This window comes from Eretmochelys imbricata, chromosome 5 (assembly GCF_965152235.1).
Source record: "Eretmochelys imbricata isolate rEreImb1 chromosome 5, rEreImb1.hap1, whole genome shotgun sequence".
NCBI lineage: Eukaryota > Metazoa > Chordata > Testudines > Cheloniidae > Eretmochelys > Eretmochelys imbricata.
The window spans coordinates 51,994,350-52,012,541 of record NC_135576.1 but is presented as its reverse complement, the minus strand read 5'-3'; the positions used below and the strand labels follow the sequence as shown (position 1 = coordinate 52,012,541).

Below are 18,192 nucleotides of genomic sequence, written 5' to 3'. Positions count from 1 at the left end.
TGATTTGAAGGTGAAGAAGTTTGTTATATAAATTTTAATCAATGAACCTATTTGCTGAAGTGCTTTACTTTAAGTTAATAGGTTCTCATTAAATTTACTTATATCCTTTTCAGCATCTTTTCTTTATTACTTAACAAGTTAGTCCTGCAACATACTTAGAATTATTACTGTTGATTTCCTGGTAGTACCTTCAGTTGGTGACTAATTGACCAGAATGCCTTAAAGGGTGTTTCCATTTTGGAATCTGTATGGATGTTTCTTATCACATTTCCTTCTTTGACATGGTTATTGGCCAAGCAGATGAGGGGAAACAGTAAATGTGATATATCTTGATTTTAGTAAGATATTTGGCACAGTTCCACATGACATTCTTATAAACAAACTAGGGAAATGTGGTCTTGATTAAATTACTACAAGGCGGGTGCATAACTGATTGAAAGAGTACTCAAAGAATAGTTATCAATTGTTCACTATCAAACTGGAAAGATCTATCTGGTGAGGTTTAGCAGGTGTCTGTCTAGCGTCTGGTAATATTCAATATTTTCATTAATGACTTGGATAATGGAATGAACAGTAAGCTTATAAAATTTGTGGATGACACAACGCTGGGAGCGTTTGCAAGCACGTTGGAGGACAATTCAAAATGACTGACAAATTAGAGAATTGATCTGAAATCAACAAGATGAAATTCTGTAAAGACAAGTACAAAGTACTACATTTAGGAAGGAAAAATCTAATGCTCAACTACAAAATGGGGAATAACTAGCTAGGTGGTAATACTGTTGAAAAGGATTTGGGGGTTATGGTAGATCACATTTTGAGTATGAACCAGTAATGTGATGCAGTTGCTAAAAAGGCTAACATAACTCTGGAATATATTAACAGGAGTGTCACATGTAAGACCACGGGAGGTTATTATCCAATAATACTCTACTCAGCACTGGTGAGGTCTCAGATGGCATGCTGTGTCTAATTCTGAGCACCGCACTTTGAGAAAGATGTGGACAAATTTGAGAGAATCCAGAGGAGAGCAAGAAAAAATGATGAAAGAATTAGAAAACCTGACCTAGGAGGAAAGGTTAAAAAACTGGGCATTCTTGGTAAAAGAAGGCTCTGCGAGGACCTGTTAATTGTCTTCAAATATGTTAAGGGCTGTTATAAAGAGGACAGTGATCAATTGTTCTCTATGTCCTATTAAGATGGGGCAATAAGCAATGGGTTTAATCTCCAGTCAGGAAGATGTAGGTTAGATATTAGAACTTTTTGTTTAACTATAAGGATAGTTAAGTACTGGAATAGGCTTCCAAGGGAGGTTTTGGAATCCCTGTCATTGGAGGTTTTTAAGAACAGGTTAGGCAGGGATGGTCTAAGTATACTTGGGACTGCCTCAGTATAGGAGTGAGACTAGATGACCTCTCAAGGTCCCTTCCAGCTGTGGTTCTATTTTTCTGTGTACATTGTCTCAAACGAAGAGCAGAAGCAGACAGAAAAACAGACCAGCTTAGCAAAATTTCAGCATTGAGGGTATCCAGAAAAAATAGTCTTGAATTCATAGAAGAGGTATCATAGAATATCGAGGTTGGAAGGGACCTCAGGAGGTCATCTAGTCCAACCCCCTGCTCAAAGCAGGACCAGCACCCAACTAAATCAGGACCAATCCCCAACTAAATCAAGAGGTACATCAGCAAACCTCTGACACTGCTGATTAACACGTTGGTAGTTGCTGTGTTCTCAAGCTGGATGATGCCAAAGGACTTTGAGAGACTCTGCTTGTCTTAACTGAGACTAAATCTGAGAAAAACCTGACCTATATAAAATTCTCCTGCAGAAAATTTTAGGATGGAGAGAAGCTGTACTAGTCACCTTGCTTTACCTCAGCCTAGGTATTTACTATCAGCCAGTAAGGGAGTGTGACAGCTTGACAGTAATACTTGCTGTTTGGTAGTCCATTTCTTACACTAGTCTGTCAAGTAAAGACATTCCTTGTAAAAATCACTTTGGGCCTGAGCACTTCTGAGGCAAAGTTTGTCTCACTGATCTTTTCTTCGTCACCAGCCCAGAAAATTAATCAATCTATTTTATCTGTCAATTTTTATATGCCTAGATTATGTCTATTTAAACCTCCTTATTCTAGTCTTTCTTTATTGCGTCGTTGTAGTCACTATCTCCCTTATTCCCCCTTGTTGCACTGTAGCTCTGTATTACACCTTTTTGATTTCTTCAGCTGTCTTTCCACAGAGCATAAGTTTTCATTCATCCCTCTGCTGTGGCTAATGCAGAAAACAGTATTATCTTTCTTTTATCTCTGAGGCAAATACATTTATTTTTGGATGAATTTATAATACTAACTTCCCTAAAGACTTCCTAAAAGAATAACAACAAGGGATGTGAAAAAATTAGAGATGATAAGAACCAGTTGGATTAGCCTGTGCTTTTCCTCCTGCTTCACTTTTGTACAAGGAAGTTGTTCCTCTGAATTTGTCCTAGACTTTTCTACCAGCGGGACTGTGCAGTCACTCAATAAATATGATCCTGATTTAGTTTCCCACAGGAGAGTCTTCTTCAAGATCTAAGACCAGGGATATCTTTTGTCTTATTCCTTTGAAATCTGAACCGGTTTTTCGTGTAGACAGGGTATTTTTGCATATTGTTCCACCTTTTCTTCCCACAGTTACTACTTTGATAATTTAAACCAGGATGTAATAATTCATCTCCGAAAGTCTGTGGCATTATTATAAACCCCTTATTCTAATTTGCAGAGTACACTCACTGTACTCAGGTAGAGTTTTTAGAACTGGGATTGGTTTTTTTGTTTGTTTTTGGTCTGTGGGAATGCTAGGCGAAAGCCTTGGGTTTTCAAAATACACACTGGCTAGAGGAGCACATAGGGCAGAAAAGAGATGTGCTTAATACTGGAGCTCCAACAGGGTGTTGTCTGCTTTACAGGGTGGATCCAGAAGTCTTTGGGTGAGATTTACACATTTTTTTTTAGATATTAAAGTACTACAGTGTAGGTTAGATATCTCTGTACAATATTTGCTGAAGCTTTGGTTAGATGATTGTCTTATGATTTTGATGTTTCTTCAATAAACTTTTTGTTCTTGTGCTTTCCTGTTTTCCTTTGCAATGAGAGAAAGAATATGCCCCTATCAATCCTTTTACATCTAGACTGTGGATTTAAACTACCAGAGATTATGCTGTTTTTAACAAAAACCAAAGAAGAAAAAAAAAACAGCTTCTGTGTCTCAGAAGGACTAAATGCAGAAATATTTTACAGATATTTTTAGGTGTCAAGTTATCCTGATTATTTTTATAAAAATTTCATTTCTTTCCCTTTTGGATCATTCTGGTTTTAGATTTTGGGTACATTCACAAATTTCTTAAAATTTGAATGAGGATACAAGTAGAAAGAATTAAGTCACCAAGTTTCAGCTTTCTTGTTCACACTTGCAATCTGACAAGTTGAAGCCAGGTAACCCACCAACTCTGGATTAAATAATGGAAAAGTATGTTAGAAGTGAGAAACTACAGTATGAATGATCTTCTATCTCTCCAGGTTCTTTTATTGGCACCCAACGCTCTAGGGTCTGAGAGCCTCATTAGTAATTGAGCACCTAAGAGTGCAGTAGCCTATTAAAATGCTTAAAATACTTCCCCCGCTATAGTGTTATGAGAATGGTGGGCATTGAAGGGCGTTTAATGCAAATTAATATCAGCATTATTTTGTAAGTACATGTGATATTCCTGAATTTAAAAATGTGCGTATTACCACCACTTTCAGGGCTCAGACTAGAAGGAATCCAAGATTTTGTTACTTTAAGAGATACAGGAGAAATCAAGTCTATACTTTTATTTATGATACTGGAGATATAGTAGAGGAGACTGAACACTCTAAGCAAAATATGGATCAAGAATAATCTGTATTTTGGAACTCCTCCCTTGTATTCTATATTGTCACATATAAATCTTTTAAAAACAGTGACAGCATTTAGTTCAAATTCTTCTCAGATTGCTTGCAGAATGAAAAACAAAGCCATTTTTCTGTTTTAGAAATACATCCTTAAAACAGTGTAATAGCTGGACTCCCTTTCCTTTCTTGGGCAGAGACATTTTACATGCAATTTCTGTGCAGAACCGTTTTTTTCAGAAAAGATGTAAATCTGCCCAAATAGAAATGTATACTGGAAAGATCTGACACTGCTGCGTTGTGAGAAAAAGTGTGCTGCTGGGGAGTGGTTTCTTGGGGGAAAAGGAAGCGGGATAGAAAGCTTTTCACCGATAGGTCACTGATTCAAATCTAGTTTGTGTTATGAGGGCCTGAGCTTTGCCATTTCTGAGGGCTGTGTGAGATGGTGTTCTCAGCCCTGGTTTTAGTGCACAGGTATTCACAAAATCTGCGCCAGTCATGCAATGAGCTTTGCATGGAGCCTCATTGATTTCAGTGGTGATTTGCCCGGCTGGGGGGTCTACTTTTGTGGAGCTCATTCCAGAGCTGTGACCATAACTGACACCCTTGACGTCAATCTCGGTAGAAATGCAAGGGATTCAGTGGATTTTAAGATTAACTCACACTTTCCCCTAGGGAGATGGTCCCTCCCTCCACACCAGACTTGGGGGTGCATTGATTATTGATTAAGCAAAGGAAGCTTTTACTGCTGCAGCCTGTGGTTTACATGTTCTGTAAATAAACAAAGAATATTGGTCAAAGGGGCTAAAGGTTTGGTACCTTCCACAAGAATAATTTGCTTTGAAAAAAATTCAGCATTGCTATAATTTATGGATATGTTGTATTTTTTATTGCAGGCTTGGCTTGGTGTGGGTAAATATAGAGCATCAGTAACTGAACTGCTATGAGCTAACTGGGCATCTGTCCAAAATATCATTAAAATATTGACATAGACTAATTTTGGTTTTTTAATAATATTTTGTTAAGCGTTATTTAAACAGCTCTCCTACGATTGACCCACATACTCTAGTTTAAAAGTTGAGAATTGAGATAATAGTAGATCTGACACTTTTAGTACCTGATGTTTTCTGCAATCAAGCAGTACATAGTTCAATATGTTAATTTCTGAGACTATTTGTAAAGAAAAAAAAAGCAACAAACCAAACCAGAGCAAACAGCAGACAGATTTTCTATACTGAATACATTTTGTTCATTCATTTTCCAGGTTAGCACTGTATGTATATGAATATCTGCTCCATGTAGGAGCACAGAAATCTGCCCAGACATTTTTATCAGAGGTACGTTTCCCATTGTTTTCTTCTCTTTCACAATTTTGATAATGTGTGCTAATAGAATAACTGTATGTGGTTTTTAAAAAAAGAAATAAAACAACACTGTGAATATCAGTTTATAGTGATAAACCTGGATTTTTAAGTCTGTGCTAACCAAGTGTTCACCCATCTCTGGCACAGGGCATCCCCAACTTCGCACAACAATTCACTGGTGTGATTTGTACCCTTTACCTCCTTGTCTTTCACTACTTAAAGATCCCACTTGTTTTCTGTAACAAATGTGGCATTTAGGGAATACATGATTTTATTAGTATTTGCTTGGGATGACCTGTATAACTTACTCATGGTTTCACCACCTGTGTATAATGCAGCCATTCCAAACACACGGCAATGAAATGTATTATACTATATTATATTTCCAGACTCTGTCCCCATTTATATACACCATAGATAATGGTGACCAATCGTGGTCTCAGTACATATCCCTATGATACCAATTAACAACTTCTCTTAATTTGAAGAAGCAATTATGTCTTATAACTACTTGTGTCCTGTTGATTAACCAGTTTTAACACCTGATGGTACTTTTGCCTTTTACCTTATGTTAATTTTGTCTTCATAGTCTTTGTTAAAGGACTCTGTAAATCTTTTGAAAATCCAAGTAAATTTCTCAGCAACCTTTGTCTATGATAGGAAAAAATGACCAGTGTGTCAGAGATACTGAACTCCTTTTTAAAATCTCTCTTTAACAAGAATATTTAAGAAAATAAGTTGACAAGTGGGAAGTAAAGAAGAGCTTGGGAAAACAGCATTGAATAAAGAGCAGGCAAGGTAATAACTTGGAAAATTTCCACATCTCAAAATCACTTATCCCAGGTGGTACAGATTCAAATGGTAATAAATTTATTTTGCTACTGATGACTTTTTGAACAGTCCTGGACAACTGGCATGCTACTGGAAGACTGGAGAATAGCAAATTTGTGGTAAAACTTTTTGTTTTTTTTTTAAATAAAGAGGGTTTCCAGCAGTTATCTTCTGGTATATCCAGTTTTTCTCTCTATTAAAGTAGGGGCAAAATAATTAAGAGAAAAATATAAAAAATTAATAGGATAATTTATGGCTCAGCAAAAACAGCATTCATTTATAAGGAATACATTTTGCAAGATAAAGCTTTGCTTATTTTGTTTTTAGGGTAGGTTTGCAAAGTGAGTGGATGAGGGGAACAATTTAGGTATGACATTTGAATTTTGGAAAAGCCTTCAATATGGTGTCTCCCAAAATCTTGCTGTCAAAATTAATTTAAATCTGAGAAGACAGAAGCACTATAATGTGGACTAATAGTGGCTGAATTATCTTGAACAAGAGGCAGTGATAAATAGCAACATTGAATTGGTGTGTGGTATCTACTAAATACTGCAAAGATCCATGGGCTTCATTTAACTTCTTCATCAATGGTATAGAAGAAGGAGTAAACAGAACATTGATGGCATTTATAGAAGATACTATGTTGGGATAAATTACAATGATCACACATTTTAAAATAATACAAAGTGACATAGAAAGATTAGAAATCTGGGCTGAAAATAATAAAATGTGATTCATCTTGAAAACTGTATATTATTAACACATTTGGATGGGAAATAACCCAAAACACAGATAAATCAGTGGGGCAGAGAATCCTGGCAAGCAGCAATGATGAAAGAAATAAGAGAGTGATAGTGGATAGCAGATTAGACATGTGTTTGCAATGGAATATGGTGCCAAAAAAGCCAGTTCAGTTTTGGGGTGCATATGGTGAATCTCTGTATCACAGAGTCTTTTCTTTTTTCTATATAAGTTTGGTGCAACTGCAGCTGAATTGCTATATTCAGTTCCTAATATCTTGTTATGAGAATTATATTGGCATATTAGAGGGCAGTGAGAGAAGAGCAACAAAAATGAAGTAGCTGGATGGTTAATTTATAAGGGAAGATGAGGGCTTAGATTCTCTACCATGCTTTGTCCTCTTTGTTTTGATCCATAGGTGGAATGGGACTACAAATCCACCAGAGCAGGTCAAATGAAGATTCTTGTGGTGTGGGGGATTTGCAGGTTACATATGAGGCACTCCGAAGCCACATTCTCTTCTGGTTCCAGTTTAGGAGGCAGGGCCAGAAGAAAGAGGCATGGCTAGAGCACCTATGTGTTCTAGCAGTTCCCAACTGAGCATAACAGTCCATGAGGCTATTGAAGGCCAAAATTTAGAACAGTTCTGAGGCTGAGAATTAGGCCCTAAAAGAATTAAATATGTATAGCTTAGCTAAGTGATGACTAACAGTCTATACCTATTTGAAAAGTGTAAGCAACAAAGATCGAGAGACATTATTTAAAGTTGTACAAGCGAGTGTAACTAAGAGTAATGGGACAAAGTTAAGAAAGGGAAAATTTGAGATGGATATCAGGAAATCTGACATTACAATCAATTAGTCTGTAAAATAATGTCCTAAGGAATTGTTTTTTTTAAGCTTTCCCAGATTTTGTGATACTCTGTTTTTTAAATGAATTTTCTTAGAACTGAGATTCACAGGTCAGTAAGTCCTAGAATCCCCTTGGGTTCTGTCGTAGTTACAGGGTGAGCTGCACTTTGGACCCTTTCATAGTCCCCTTTCAAGTACACTCCTCTGGCGATAGGCTTTCCTTCCTTAACCTTTTTAAAGGCTGGAACTTCTGAGGTCAGTTACTTTTACATTGGATCTCTTGAGTTGCAGCCCCCCTATTAATCAATTGTGGCTCCTCTTGATTCCTGCAAGAGAATTTCCTTCAGGAGATGTGACCAACAGTTGATTAAAGTGACTCAAAACAGCTTTTTCAAAACAAACGCATTGTTTATTCATCCAAAGGATCACAACAAGTGGAGAAAACGGGTAAAACAACAAACGGCCTACACATTGCGTCTTACCTATACCTTATCCTTTCCTTGCTAGTTTTGGTAACTTCCACGTAGCTCGGGTAACCCAACTTCTGGGGTGGTAGGGACAGGCTCCCCTGCAGCAAATTCTCTTTCCCTTTTATTTGTCCCAGTGTTTTCCCCCAGCTGCTTTCCACTCACTCTCCATGCCCCTTCCTCTCTATGCAGGGCTTTTTTAACAGTTCAGTGTCTTATGTCCTAATCCTGGAAAAATTATCTGGTTAATCTGGCTGGTGACAGTAAGGTAGGTATGTCCCTATTAATAGCTCACTCATTGTTCTCTTAAGGACCCTTGATATTTTCCCTGAAGATATCTCTGGAATTGTTTCATTTCCTGCCTGCTCTTCCTAACAGACTCTTTAGATTTAAATGTATGCAGTCAGACGGATTAATGTCCAGCAAGTAAACAGAAGAACATATAATATGCATAAAAAATAAGAGAGAGCTCTCTCTTATTTCTCACAGGCTCTTGTTTTGAAGATGCTGACTGGGGTGAAATGTACCTCTGTGAAGAGGGCCAGCACAAAGCTTATGCACCAGTTAGATCCCCCTCAAGCCATGTTTTGAAGGATTTAAGTAGTACATAGGCTTTATGTTGGCCCTCTGCACAGGTATGAATTTTACTCCAGATCAATGACTTTCCAGTCTTCATTAACAGTTTTGGTGTTAAGTACATACTATACATCTTTCTTAGTACATTATTTTATGTTTACTTTAGAACCCGTTGAAGAATAGCATCGGTTCCTGGTGATCTACTTAAGTTTTCAAGTTATTCCCAATGGACGCATGTAGTCTTCTTGATTCCAGTGCATCTGAAGAGTTTAATTTTTTTAAAATTGCTTTTATACTCCTTGCTTTGCCTTTTATTCCAATTTACACTTTATCTGGTCTATAGTTTACGCAGTATTTGTACATTTGGAAGGATACTTTTTATATCCCTAGCTGTCATTATTTGTTTTCTCCTGAGCCCTGTGTAGTTAGTTCATGACTTTACCAGCAAAAGGGTATAAAAAATAGTCCCAATAAATTTTTTAAAAAAATGTATAAAATAGTTTTGCTGTTAAGTAAGCAGCATTTACACAATACACCTCTACCCCGATATAACGCGGTCCGCGGGAGACAAAAAATCTCACTGCATTATAGGTGAGACCGCGTTATATCGAACTTGCTTTGGCCCCCCCATTCCTTGTTCCCTGACTGCTCCCTCCAGAGACCCCGTGTCCCTAATCACCCCAAGGACCCCACCCCCTACCAAACCCCCCTGCTCCCTGTCCCCTGACTGCTTCGTCCCCTATCCACACACCCCGCCCCCTGACAGGCACTCACCGGCAGCGGCGGGAAGTGGAGCAACGGGGCCCTGGCCTGCTCCACTCCGCCACCTCCCAGCTGCGGCGCTCCGCTTCCCGCCGCCGATGAGTGCGGGGAGGTTGGGGAAAGGATGCCCCCCGTACTCACCTGTGGCAGGAAGTGGAGCACCTCGGTTGGGAGCTGGCGGACTGGAGCAGGCTGGGGCCGGGCTGCTCCGCTTCCGCTGCTGCCAGTGAGTGCGGGGGGGATCCCTTCCCCCAAGCCCCCTCCTCCGAGTGACATGGCTGGGGCCAGGGCAAGGGAAGTGGAGCGGGCTGCTCCCGGCCCCCTGCTAATCCCCCAGGTCACTCTGGGACTGTGGGGCCCCCCAAAATCCCCCCCTGCACAGCTCCCGCCTCCCAGACCTGGGGAGGCGGGGGAGAGCCCCTGACTGCCCCCAAGACCCTCTGCCCCTTATCCAACTCCTCGGCCCTGGCCCGGCCTGGCACCTTTAACACGCTGCTCAGAGCCGCGTGTCGGAGCTTTACGGTGTTGTATGCAAACCCGCGTTATATTGGGTCGCGTTATGTCGGGGTAGAGGTGTACATCATAACACGGTAGAACAGATTTATTGGTGCTTGTTTGGGATGACCTTCGGGCTGTGTGTATCCTCTTCTTGCCAGCTATATGCAAACCTGAAAGGTGTCTGATCAGCTGTTCTTGAAATTCCTTGAGAATTGGGCCTTGAAATTCAATCGGAGTTAGGTACCAAGCCGTCTCAAGTTCGTCTGAAAATCCAAGCTTTAATCATTGTCCATTTTATTAATAATATTATTTTTACACATCACCACCTTTCATACCAAAGGATCCCCAAGCATTTCACAAAAGTAGAACTCATTTCACTCACCACTGACATAGAGTCGCTGCTACCTCTGCGTCATAATGTTGCATGTTTAAACACCAATACTTCTCCATAGTTTAGGACAGCAAGTAAATACTACTATATCCAATTGTAACTAGTGGAGGGATTCGTGATATCCCCTCTGTCCTAGCTAAATTCCTATTTTTAGATATTCCCTTCTACCTAACAGCTGTACCTTTGTGAAAATTGCTGTTGAATATTAGTTACCTCTAACACTTCTACAGTGCTCCTTACCACGCTGAAACACGGGTGCAGTTTGGACCTGGGGGGAAGACTGCCACCTGCTGAGTCATTAGGATTACCCTTGGAGCATCTTGAGTTTTTCTTTAAATTCTCTGACTCATGTTCACTGTATACAATTTTTAGAGGTATTTTTAAATGTATTACTTTTAATTTCTCTCTCATACCAGTACATTTGGGCTTAACTAAAATATCTAGCTTAAGGGCAGAGGGATACAAAACGTAGTACCAATAAAAATTTTAAAAACACTAAAACATTTCTAAAATAGGTTTTCTGCAAAATATGTGACAAATGCTGAGTACATGGTGATACGATGTGTTAAGTTATGTGGTCATCCCAAATTCATGACGATAAGTATTTTTCTAACTGCACAATCATGTATTATCTCTTTCCTATCTGGGTAGATTAGTTAATGTATCTTGTTCAGACTGAGTGGAAAAACATAAAATACTTTATTTTTATTCCTTTTAGATAAGATGGGAAAAAAACATCACGTTGGGGGAGCCCCCAGGATTCTTGCACTCTTGGTGGTGGTAAGTGTTAATAATTTTCTTTCCTTCCAATTAAAGTAGGTTGAGAGTGGAGTCGAATGGCTATGCTTAAAATTGAAGGAAAAAGAACAGTAAAATACCAAATTTTCCTCCTTGTTTTAAGCTGACAAATTCTTTTTTATTAACCTTTTGAGGCATGAAAGAAATTCAGGTGAATTTTGTACAAATTATACTGAGTTCATCAAGAATAATTGGTGTAGAAAACAATGAAAGAAGCTAATAATAACAATGGAGTCTCCTGAAAAAGCATATCTAAGAAGCATAGCCATATTGTTTTAGATTTCATTATTTCCCCTATTATTTTACTAAGAAAAGAAGTAGTTCCATGTTGAAGTCCTTAGCCTGTGGTATTCGTCACTCCAATTGTTTCTCCAAAACTTTCTTTTGCTAGGGCAAAAGGGTGTATTACGAAGTTGACAGTGTTAACACATCATATTAGAACTGGAACAGGTTTCAATACTTTATTTACAGTGAGTCTTGCAGTAAATAATGATTTAAAAATAAGTTTTCATATGGGAAAACATTAGGTTAAGAATACAAGCAGAGATGAAAAACTTTATATTGTCATAGGAAAATGACATAAAATACACTATCAACATTACTGCCTGTGGCCCCAATTCATTATAGCACTTAAGCACATACTTAACTTGAAGCATGTGCTTAAGTCTCATTGAAGTTGAAATATGACTTAAACGTGTTGTTAAGTGCTTTGCTAAATAGGGCTGGACTTAAGTGAGTGTCAGAGGGTTACTGAACAGTGGTGCTATGGTTAGATCTGATTAGAGGGCAGGAGCTATATAAGGAGTCTGTGGAGCCAGGAGAGAGGAGACATAGGTCAGAAACAGGGAGACATGGATGGTGAAGACTCCAGAGCCATAAGAAGAGCTAGGGAGTCCCTCTATGGCTATCACCCTATATAAGGGGCAGGAATCTGGGAGAAAACTGAGGTTGAAAGAAGTCAGCGGCCTCCAGAGTGGGAGAGGGGACATTTCCTGCCAATGTTTATGAGTGCAGGGGTGAAGGAAGGCTGTGGAGAGAGGCTTTGTGGCCACTGTCCCATACAAGGAGCAGGGGACTGGGAAAGAACCCAGGAAGGATATGAGACTTTCATTAAACCCAGGGTGGGCAGACATTGTTTATGTTATTGCTTCATTTTAGCCTTTAAACTTTACTGGGGATGATGGGAATAAACAAGGAACCCTTCATTTGAAGGAAGATTGGGGACTGAAGATTTTAGAGTGACAAAAGACAGCAGAGGCAGAGGTGTTTTGAATTATAATATGGGACTTTATGTCTTCGAGACATGTATAATAATAAATTACCTTGGGACAAGGTTACCCAAGGGAGTGCTGGTGTGTTTGAAGGGACTCTGAGTGGGGTGGAACTGATGCTGGGCCCCTGTAGGGCACCTTCATGCCACCAGGAGGCACTCAAGGAGGGCCTGGCTTGTTAAATCCACACTTAAAGTTTTCCACAGCTTTAAGTAGTTTACTGACTTGGGGCCTTTAACATCTACAGCTGATATCCACATGGTCAAATCAATAAGTGCACGCATGCTCATTTGGAAGAATTCTATGGTGTTGGCTTACAAAGTAGTTTACTAACATCAACGGGGTAAAATAAAGAATTATGTAAATGGACAGCATAAAAAACTCTGCAAATCCCATCTCTTCCTCAGGTAGCCCATTATGTCTGACAGGTATGCCACATGAGTGCCTTATACTTTTTCACACTTACTTACATGTATCTATGTGTCTGTGTGTGTATATATAGTATCCCAAAGTTTAATATTGGAACAGCGGATGAAAACATAATTCATAGGAATATAACATAACATAGGAACTGCTGTTTTGCCAAGATGAATTGTATCTGTATGGAGATTCCAGACACATCTGCTATGTACATATATACTCTATGAATGGATAATCATGGTGATTACTGACAACAAAGGATGAAGTTACGGGTGACATAGTAGTTCCACCTGGCCCCAGGAAAGTAGGTAATAAGTACATAACTGTGCAAAGTGGCATAATCACTACCAAATGTTTCTTTTAGAGTTCTGTGTCTGAAATTCTATAAGGAGACTTTGCTCCTTATGTCTTCCTGGCCTCTGTGTTCATCTTTAATAGTGATTGCCTGCAGTGGAATTGTCAGGTTTCAGAGTAACAGCCGTGTTAGTCTGTATTCGCAAAAAGAAAAGGAGTCCTTGTGGCACCTTAGAGACTAACCAATTTATTTGAGCATGAGCTTTCGTGAGCTACAGCTGATGAAGTGAGCTGTAGCTCACGAAAGCTCATGCTCAAATAAATTGGAATTGTCAGTACATCAATTAAAGTTTTCCTAAATTATGATCTATGGCATGATGACCAAAAGATAAATCTAAGGACTTAAACTGGCTTGACATGAATAGGTCTGGCTTGACATGACTAGTTGGCTATGGGTGAGGGCTCATTTCTTTGGAGACAGAATTAGGGTTGTAAATGGGTCAGAAAGCTAAAAGATAGCTAAGATAAGGGGTACTCAGGAAACCATTTACAACAGACAAAATAAGCTGAAACATAAAACAGTGTAACTTTGGATTTGTGGTACGCCCTATACCCACCTCCTTTGCTTGAGTCGGATAAATGCAGCGCAGCATTGTTGTATGCCAAATAAAGGAACCCAAGTAATGAGACTGGAGTTGAACTGCATTCTTGGGGAAACGAGTGAAAGAGGTCTTAGAAGAACTCCAACACATATGTCTGAGGTCAGCCAAATAAAATTCAGTTTTGATTTTATTCTTTAAAGTGTTTTAATAAATAGCAGATCTTTTGATTCCAGGGACTTTGAGACTGCGATGATAAAATACCTCAAACGCTATATGTAAACATTGTTTATTTTATTCAGTGAATACAGCTGGCTAAATCCTGTTAAAAACAGTTCAGAGGGAGAAGTATATAAACTCTGTTTTAACACTATATTTAAACACTGCTCCTTTCCAAAGTATAAAAAGGGCCTGTTAAAGGCATCACAATCTTTTTTTCACTATTTATAAGCCAAGACTATATCATGATATTCTTTACCACTTTTTACATTTACCCATATATATGCTGCTTTATTGTCTTTTGGTTAAAGCACAGTACAGCGACTTAGAAGATCTAGGTACTTTTCCTGTTCTTATCCCCACTGTCTTACTGTGTGACTTTGGACAAGTCTCAGCTTCTTTATGCCAAGTGGTGTTTTGTGGAAGTAAATGTGGGCACACACAAAGATAGAAGGTTAATATAGAGTTCCAGCCATTGCTCTAAAGTAACTTGCAGCAGTACTGATATTCTTGGACTAAACTATAGTGGCCTTAACGGGACATATCATTACATGCCTCAGAGAATCAGAACATAGTGCTCTCTTACTTCACAGGGCTGTCATCAGGGTTAATTCATTAATATGTATAAAGAGTTATGAGATCCTTGGCAGAAGGTGATCTATAGATATAAGGTCAGTATATTATAATTATTTCCTTGCTATCTTTATAACTCATTATTTTTAACTTGTAGTGTATTTTGGGATCTCTACTGTGCAGCTCCAGAAAGACGAGAAACGTGTGAACATTCAAGTGAAGCTAAAGCCTTTCATGATTATGTAAGTTATATTTATATGTATATATATTACTGTATTTGGTTTATTGTATGTCTGATTATTATATTCAAAGAAAAATCTCTGGGCAGTAATGATTCAAAAAAAGAAGGAATATCTGATCTACAGCTTCCTGATCTCAAGTACTCTGATTTGCTTTCCATAGATGCCTTAGAACAGGGGTGGCCAACCGGTGGTTCCGGAGCCACATGCGGCTCTTCAGAGGTTAATATGCGGCTCCTTGTAGAGGCACCGACTCCGGGGCTGGAGCTACAGGCACCCACTTTTCAATGGGCCGGGGGGTGCTCCCTGCTCAACCCCTGGCTCTGCCACACGCCCTGCTCCCACCCCACCCCTTCCTGCCCCCTCTCCTGAGCCTGCCGTGCCCTCACTCCTCTCCCTCCCCGCCCAGAGCCTCCTGCACGCCACTAAATAGCTGATCAGGAGGTGCAGGGAGGGAAGCAGGGGCTTCTAGTGGGCAGGAGGCAGTGGGAGCGGAGGGGGGGCAGAGCTGATGGAGGGCTGCTGACGTATTACTGTGGTTCTTTGACAATGTACATTGGTAAATTCTGGCTCCTTCTCAGGCTCAGGTTGGCCTCCCCTGCCTTAGAATGAGTTTGTTCTTTGGACATTTGCATCCTGAAAGGAAGTAAAATCCCCAGAATGTCCTTTCACCTTTTAAAGAAGCATATCATGTTACAATATTTAGACTAGGTATTATGAAGTGAGGTAAATATAAGGGGCTGAATCATCTGATCCAGTAGAGCAAGACAACAGGAGGAATAAGGGGGAAAGGAGGCTGTGTGTGACTTTTGAGGCCCTTTGGTTCAGCTCCTGGTACAACTTAAAGCAGCCTCAGATTTGGTCAAAGTTACTTTGCCTGCCTGTGGCCCGAAAGAGCTGTGCCAGCAGCTGGGGTAGCCAGAATGCAGCATCTGTGTTCCTTTTTCTCCAGCCACATCCCTTATACTGGGGTGAGGATACCACTGTGACAATTCTACGTCATCGGTGTTGATGGAATCCTCAGAAGGCTGGCTAAGAGGGCTTTATAGCCCCTATGTCCCTCCAGAGTGACACAAAGAGGCTGTAGTGGGGTCAAAAATCTGGCCAGGGTATTAGTCTTAAGTGTGAGTGTCTTTAGGCTTTTTTCAGTTTGTCAGACCATTACTTTCAGTTACCTTTTTGTGTGGAATTATGTTTTCTGAATAATTGTGAAGTAGACTGTTATTACAGATTGTCGAATAAGCATGAATTTGGCATGGATGGCTCAGAAGATTGATCAGAAGATTGATCATGGGTTTAAGAGTCTTTAACTTCTAGGTTACCCATTTAAATCCTGCATGTTGTCCCAAATTGTTATCATCTGATGACTACTTAGTATCTTGTAATATGTTAACTAGAGGTGATCTTGGTTCCATTACTAGTTGACAGGAAGTTGTGTAGCAATTAGCACTAACTGTCATCTTCTGCAAAAAGACTAGGGAATAAGTGGGCATCATGCTTGTATCACCCCTTTAAATTCTCCTTTCTGGTTAGGATTGAGGCCAGTTAGCAGGACAGCATGAATAATTTTGCACAGCAGCTGTCCAGGCTGTACTTGTTTTGTGGACAAATAACAAGGCAACAGTCTTCAGAGCTATCAATCCCACACCTTTCATGAGCTATACAAAAATGGGGAAAAAGCAAAAATAAAATTGGGAGAAAACACCCAGCCATGTATTTATTGTAGTTAGCTGAGTTGGTAAATTGTGTTTCAGAGGAATGGAATTGTTAAAAAATGTACTACTGTAAGTAGATCAAATTTCTGTAATCTAAGCTCCTTTTTCTGCTTTTAGTACTTGTTTATTTACGGGCACAATATTTTGACATGTTTGCTGTTTGTAGCTCCTGTTAATAGAACAGTATTTAATCCCCCTCCTCTGGAGGGGAGTTTTTCTGATGGTGTAACAGTTGTGTGCTCTACTCATCACTCGGCAGCGCCTTCTCGTGGCTCATCTGGGGAATTAGCTCACCACTGTTTGCGCTCCATTGCACTTTATTTTGTAGTCGGTCAGCCCATTGTCTCAGTCACTTGGCCTGCAACCCCTCTCTCACTGGTCAGGAGCTGCAGAGCCTCTCCTCATGGCTTTGTCCGCCAGCCAAGTCAGTTATCCTCCCCTTCCAGGGTCTCAGGCAGTCTCCATATCCACTTCTGTGCTGACTGTGCCACTCCCACAGTGGCTTGTAGGGGAACCCAGGCCCACTTTCTACACTGGGTTCCAATCCAGGGATCCTCAAACTAGAAGTTCAGGTTTATGGCTTTCAGACCTTACTGCTCCTTCCCTTGACTGCTTCCTGCCCTGCCTTTCTCAGGCTCCTGCTCTCCCCCTTGTATCATGGATTGTGACCGCAGGCTCACTTCTTTACAGCTCCCCATCTACTGCCAACTTCCTCTCTTTATAAACCCTGACCAGCTGTTCCCACAGCTGGACTTCATCAGCAATTAGGCCTTCGCTCATCCTGGCTTTCCACCAGGTGCAGCCTATAGGTTAATTGCCTTAATTTACCCCTTCAGGCCTTGTGTGGGGTGGACATCCCATAACAGGTGGAATGCAGGGAACAGAGTTCAGTGAAGTAAATTTGGGGAGATCAGAGCCTCTAGAGTGACAAAATTACTATAGTAATATATTATACTATCATAACAGGGGATGTGCCAGAAGTGAAAAGTTTTTGAAACTCTAAAAATTGTGAAATAATCTTAGACGTAAGTTAGTGATGAGAAGATACCTTCAATGAAGGATACTTTCACGTTGAGAAATGGAAAATGAGTTGAGCCCACAGCCCGTTAAGCTCATGAAAGTTTCTTCAAGATCTCCTATTAAAGAGGTCACTGTTGATGCTAAACTTGGAAATGCATGGTGGGATGATTTCAGTAGTTGAATCAAAATGATATCTAACAAGAAACTTTGTGTTCCGTTGTTTTAACATTACCTCTATAATGCTATAATCCCTATTATTCTGTTTGCTATTCAGTCTTATTGCTCATTTTGCTTTGTCTGTTGTTCAGTGTCATCATCCAAAAATATCAAAAAAGTAATCAAATAAGTTTTTTGCATGAAACAGATGTATATTTATATGGCTAGTCAGGTCACTGTGTATGTGATCTGGTTGGAAGTAGGTCAGGGAAGGAAGAAGGGAGACACATGGTAGGCTCCTGTATGTAGGCCAACCAGCATAGGGCAGGACCTACACACATCCTTTCCATGTCAACCTGCTTTACAATCAGTTTTTAATTTGAGATTGATGGATTGCTTTTTGGAGTCTCCCTACCTTAAAAAACACAAAGCAAAAAAACAGAGATTTGTTTTACAGTTTTAGATGTAAAATGGCATGATTAATGACTAGGTGATAGAAT

The 18,192-nt window shown here is 39.8% G+C and overlaps 1 protein-coding gene across 4 annotated transcripts in view; it reads left to right on the top strand.

Annotated features, from left to right (window-relative positions):
- Positions 1–18,192, top strand: part of SSBP2 (single stranded DNA binding protein 2) — a 273,412-nt gene that overhangs the window by 65,863 nt on the left and 189,357 nt on the right. For all 4 annotated transcript variants that reach the window (XR_013346153.1, XM_077817137.1, XM_077817136.1 and 1 more), the window contains exons 2-4: positions 5,172–5,244; positions 11,107–11,168; positions 14,720–14,804. Coding sequence is in view for 3 of the 4 variants with exons in the window: in XM_077817137.1 (XP_077673263.1) it covers positions 5,172–5,244; positions 11,107–11,168; positions 14,720–14,804 (220 nt within the window). In the remaining variant the exon portion in view is untranslated. The remainder of the gene's footprint in view (positions 1–5,171; positions 5,245–11,106; positions 11,169–14,719; positions 14,805–18,192) is intronic.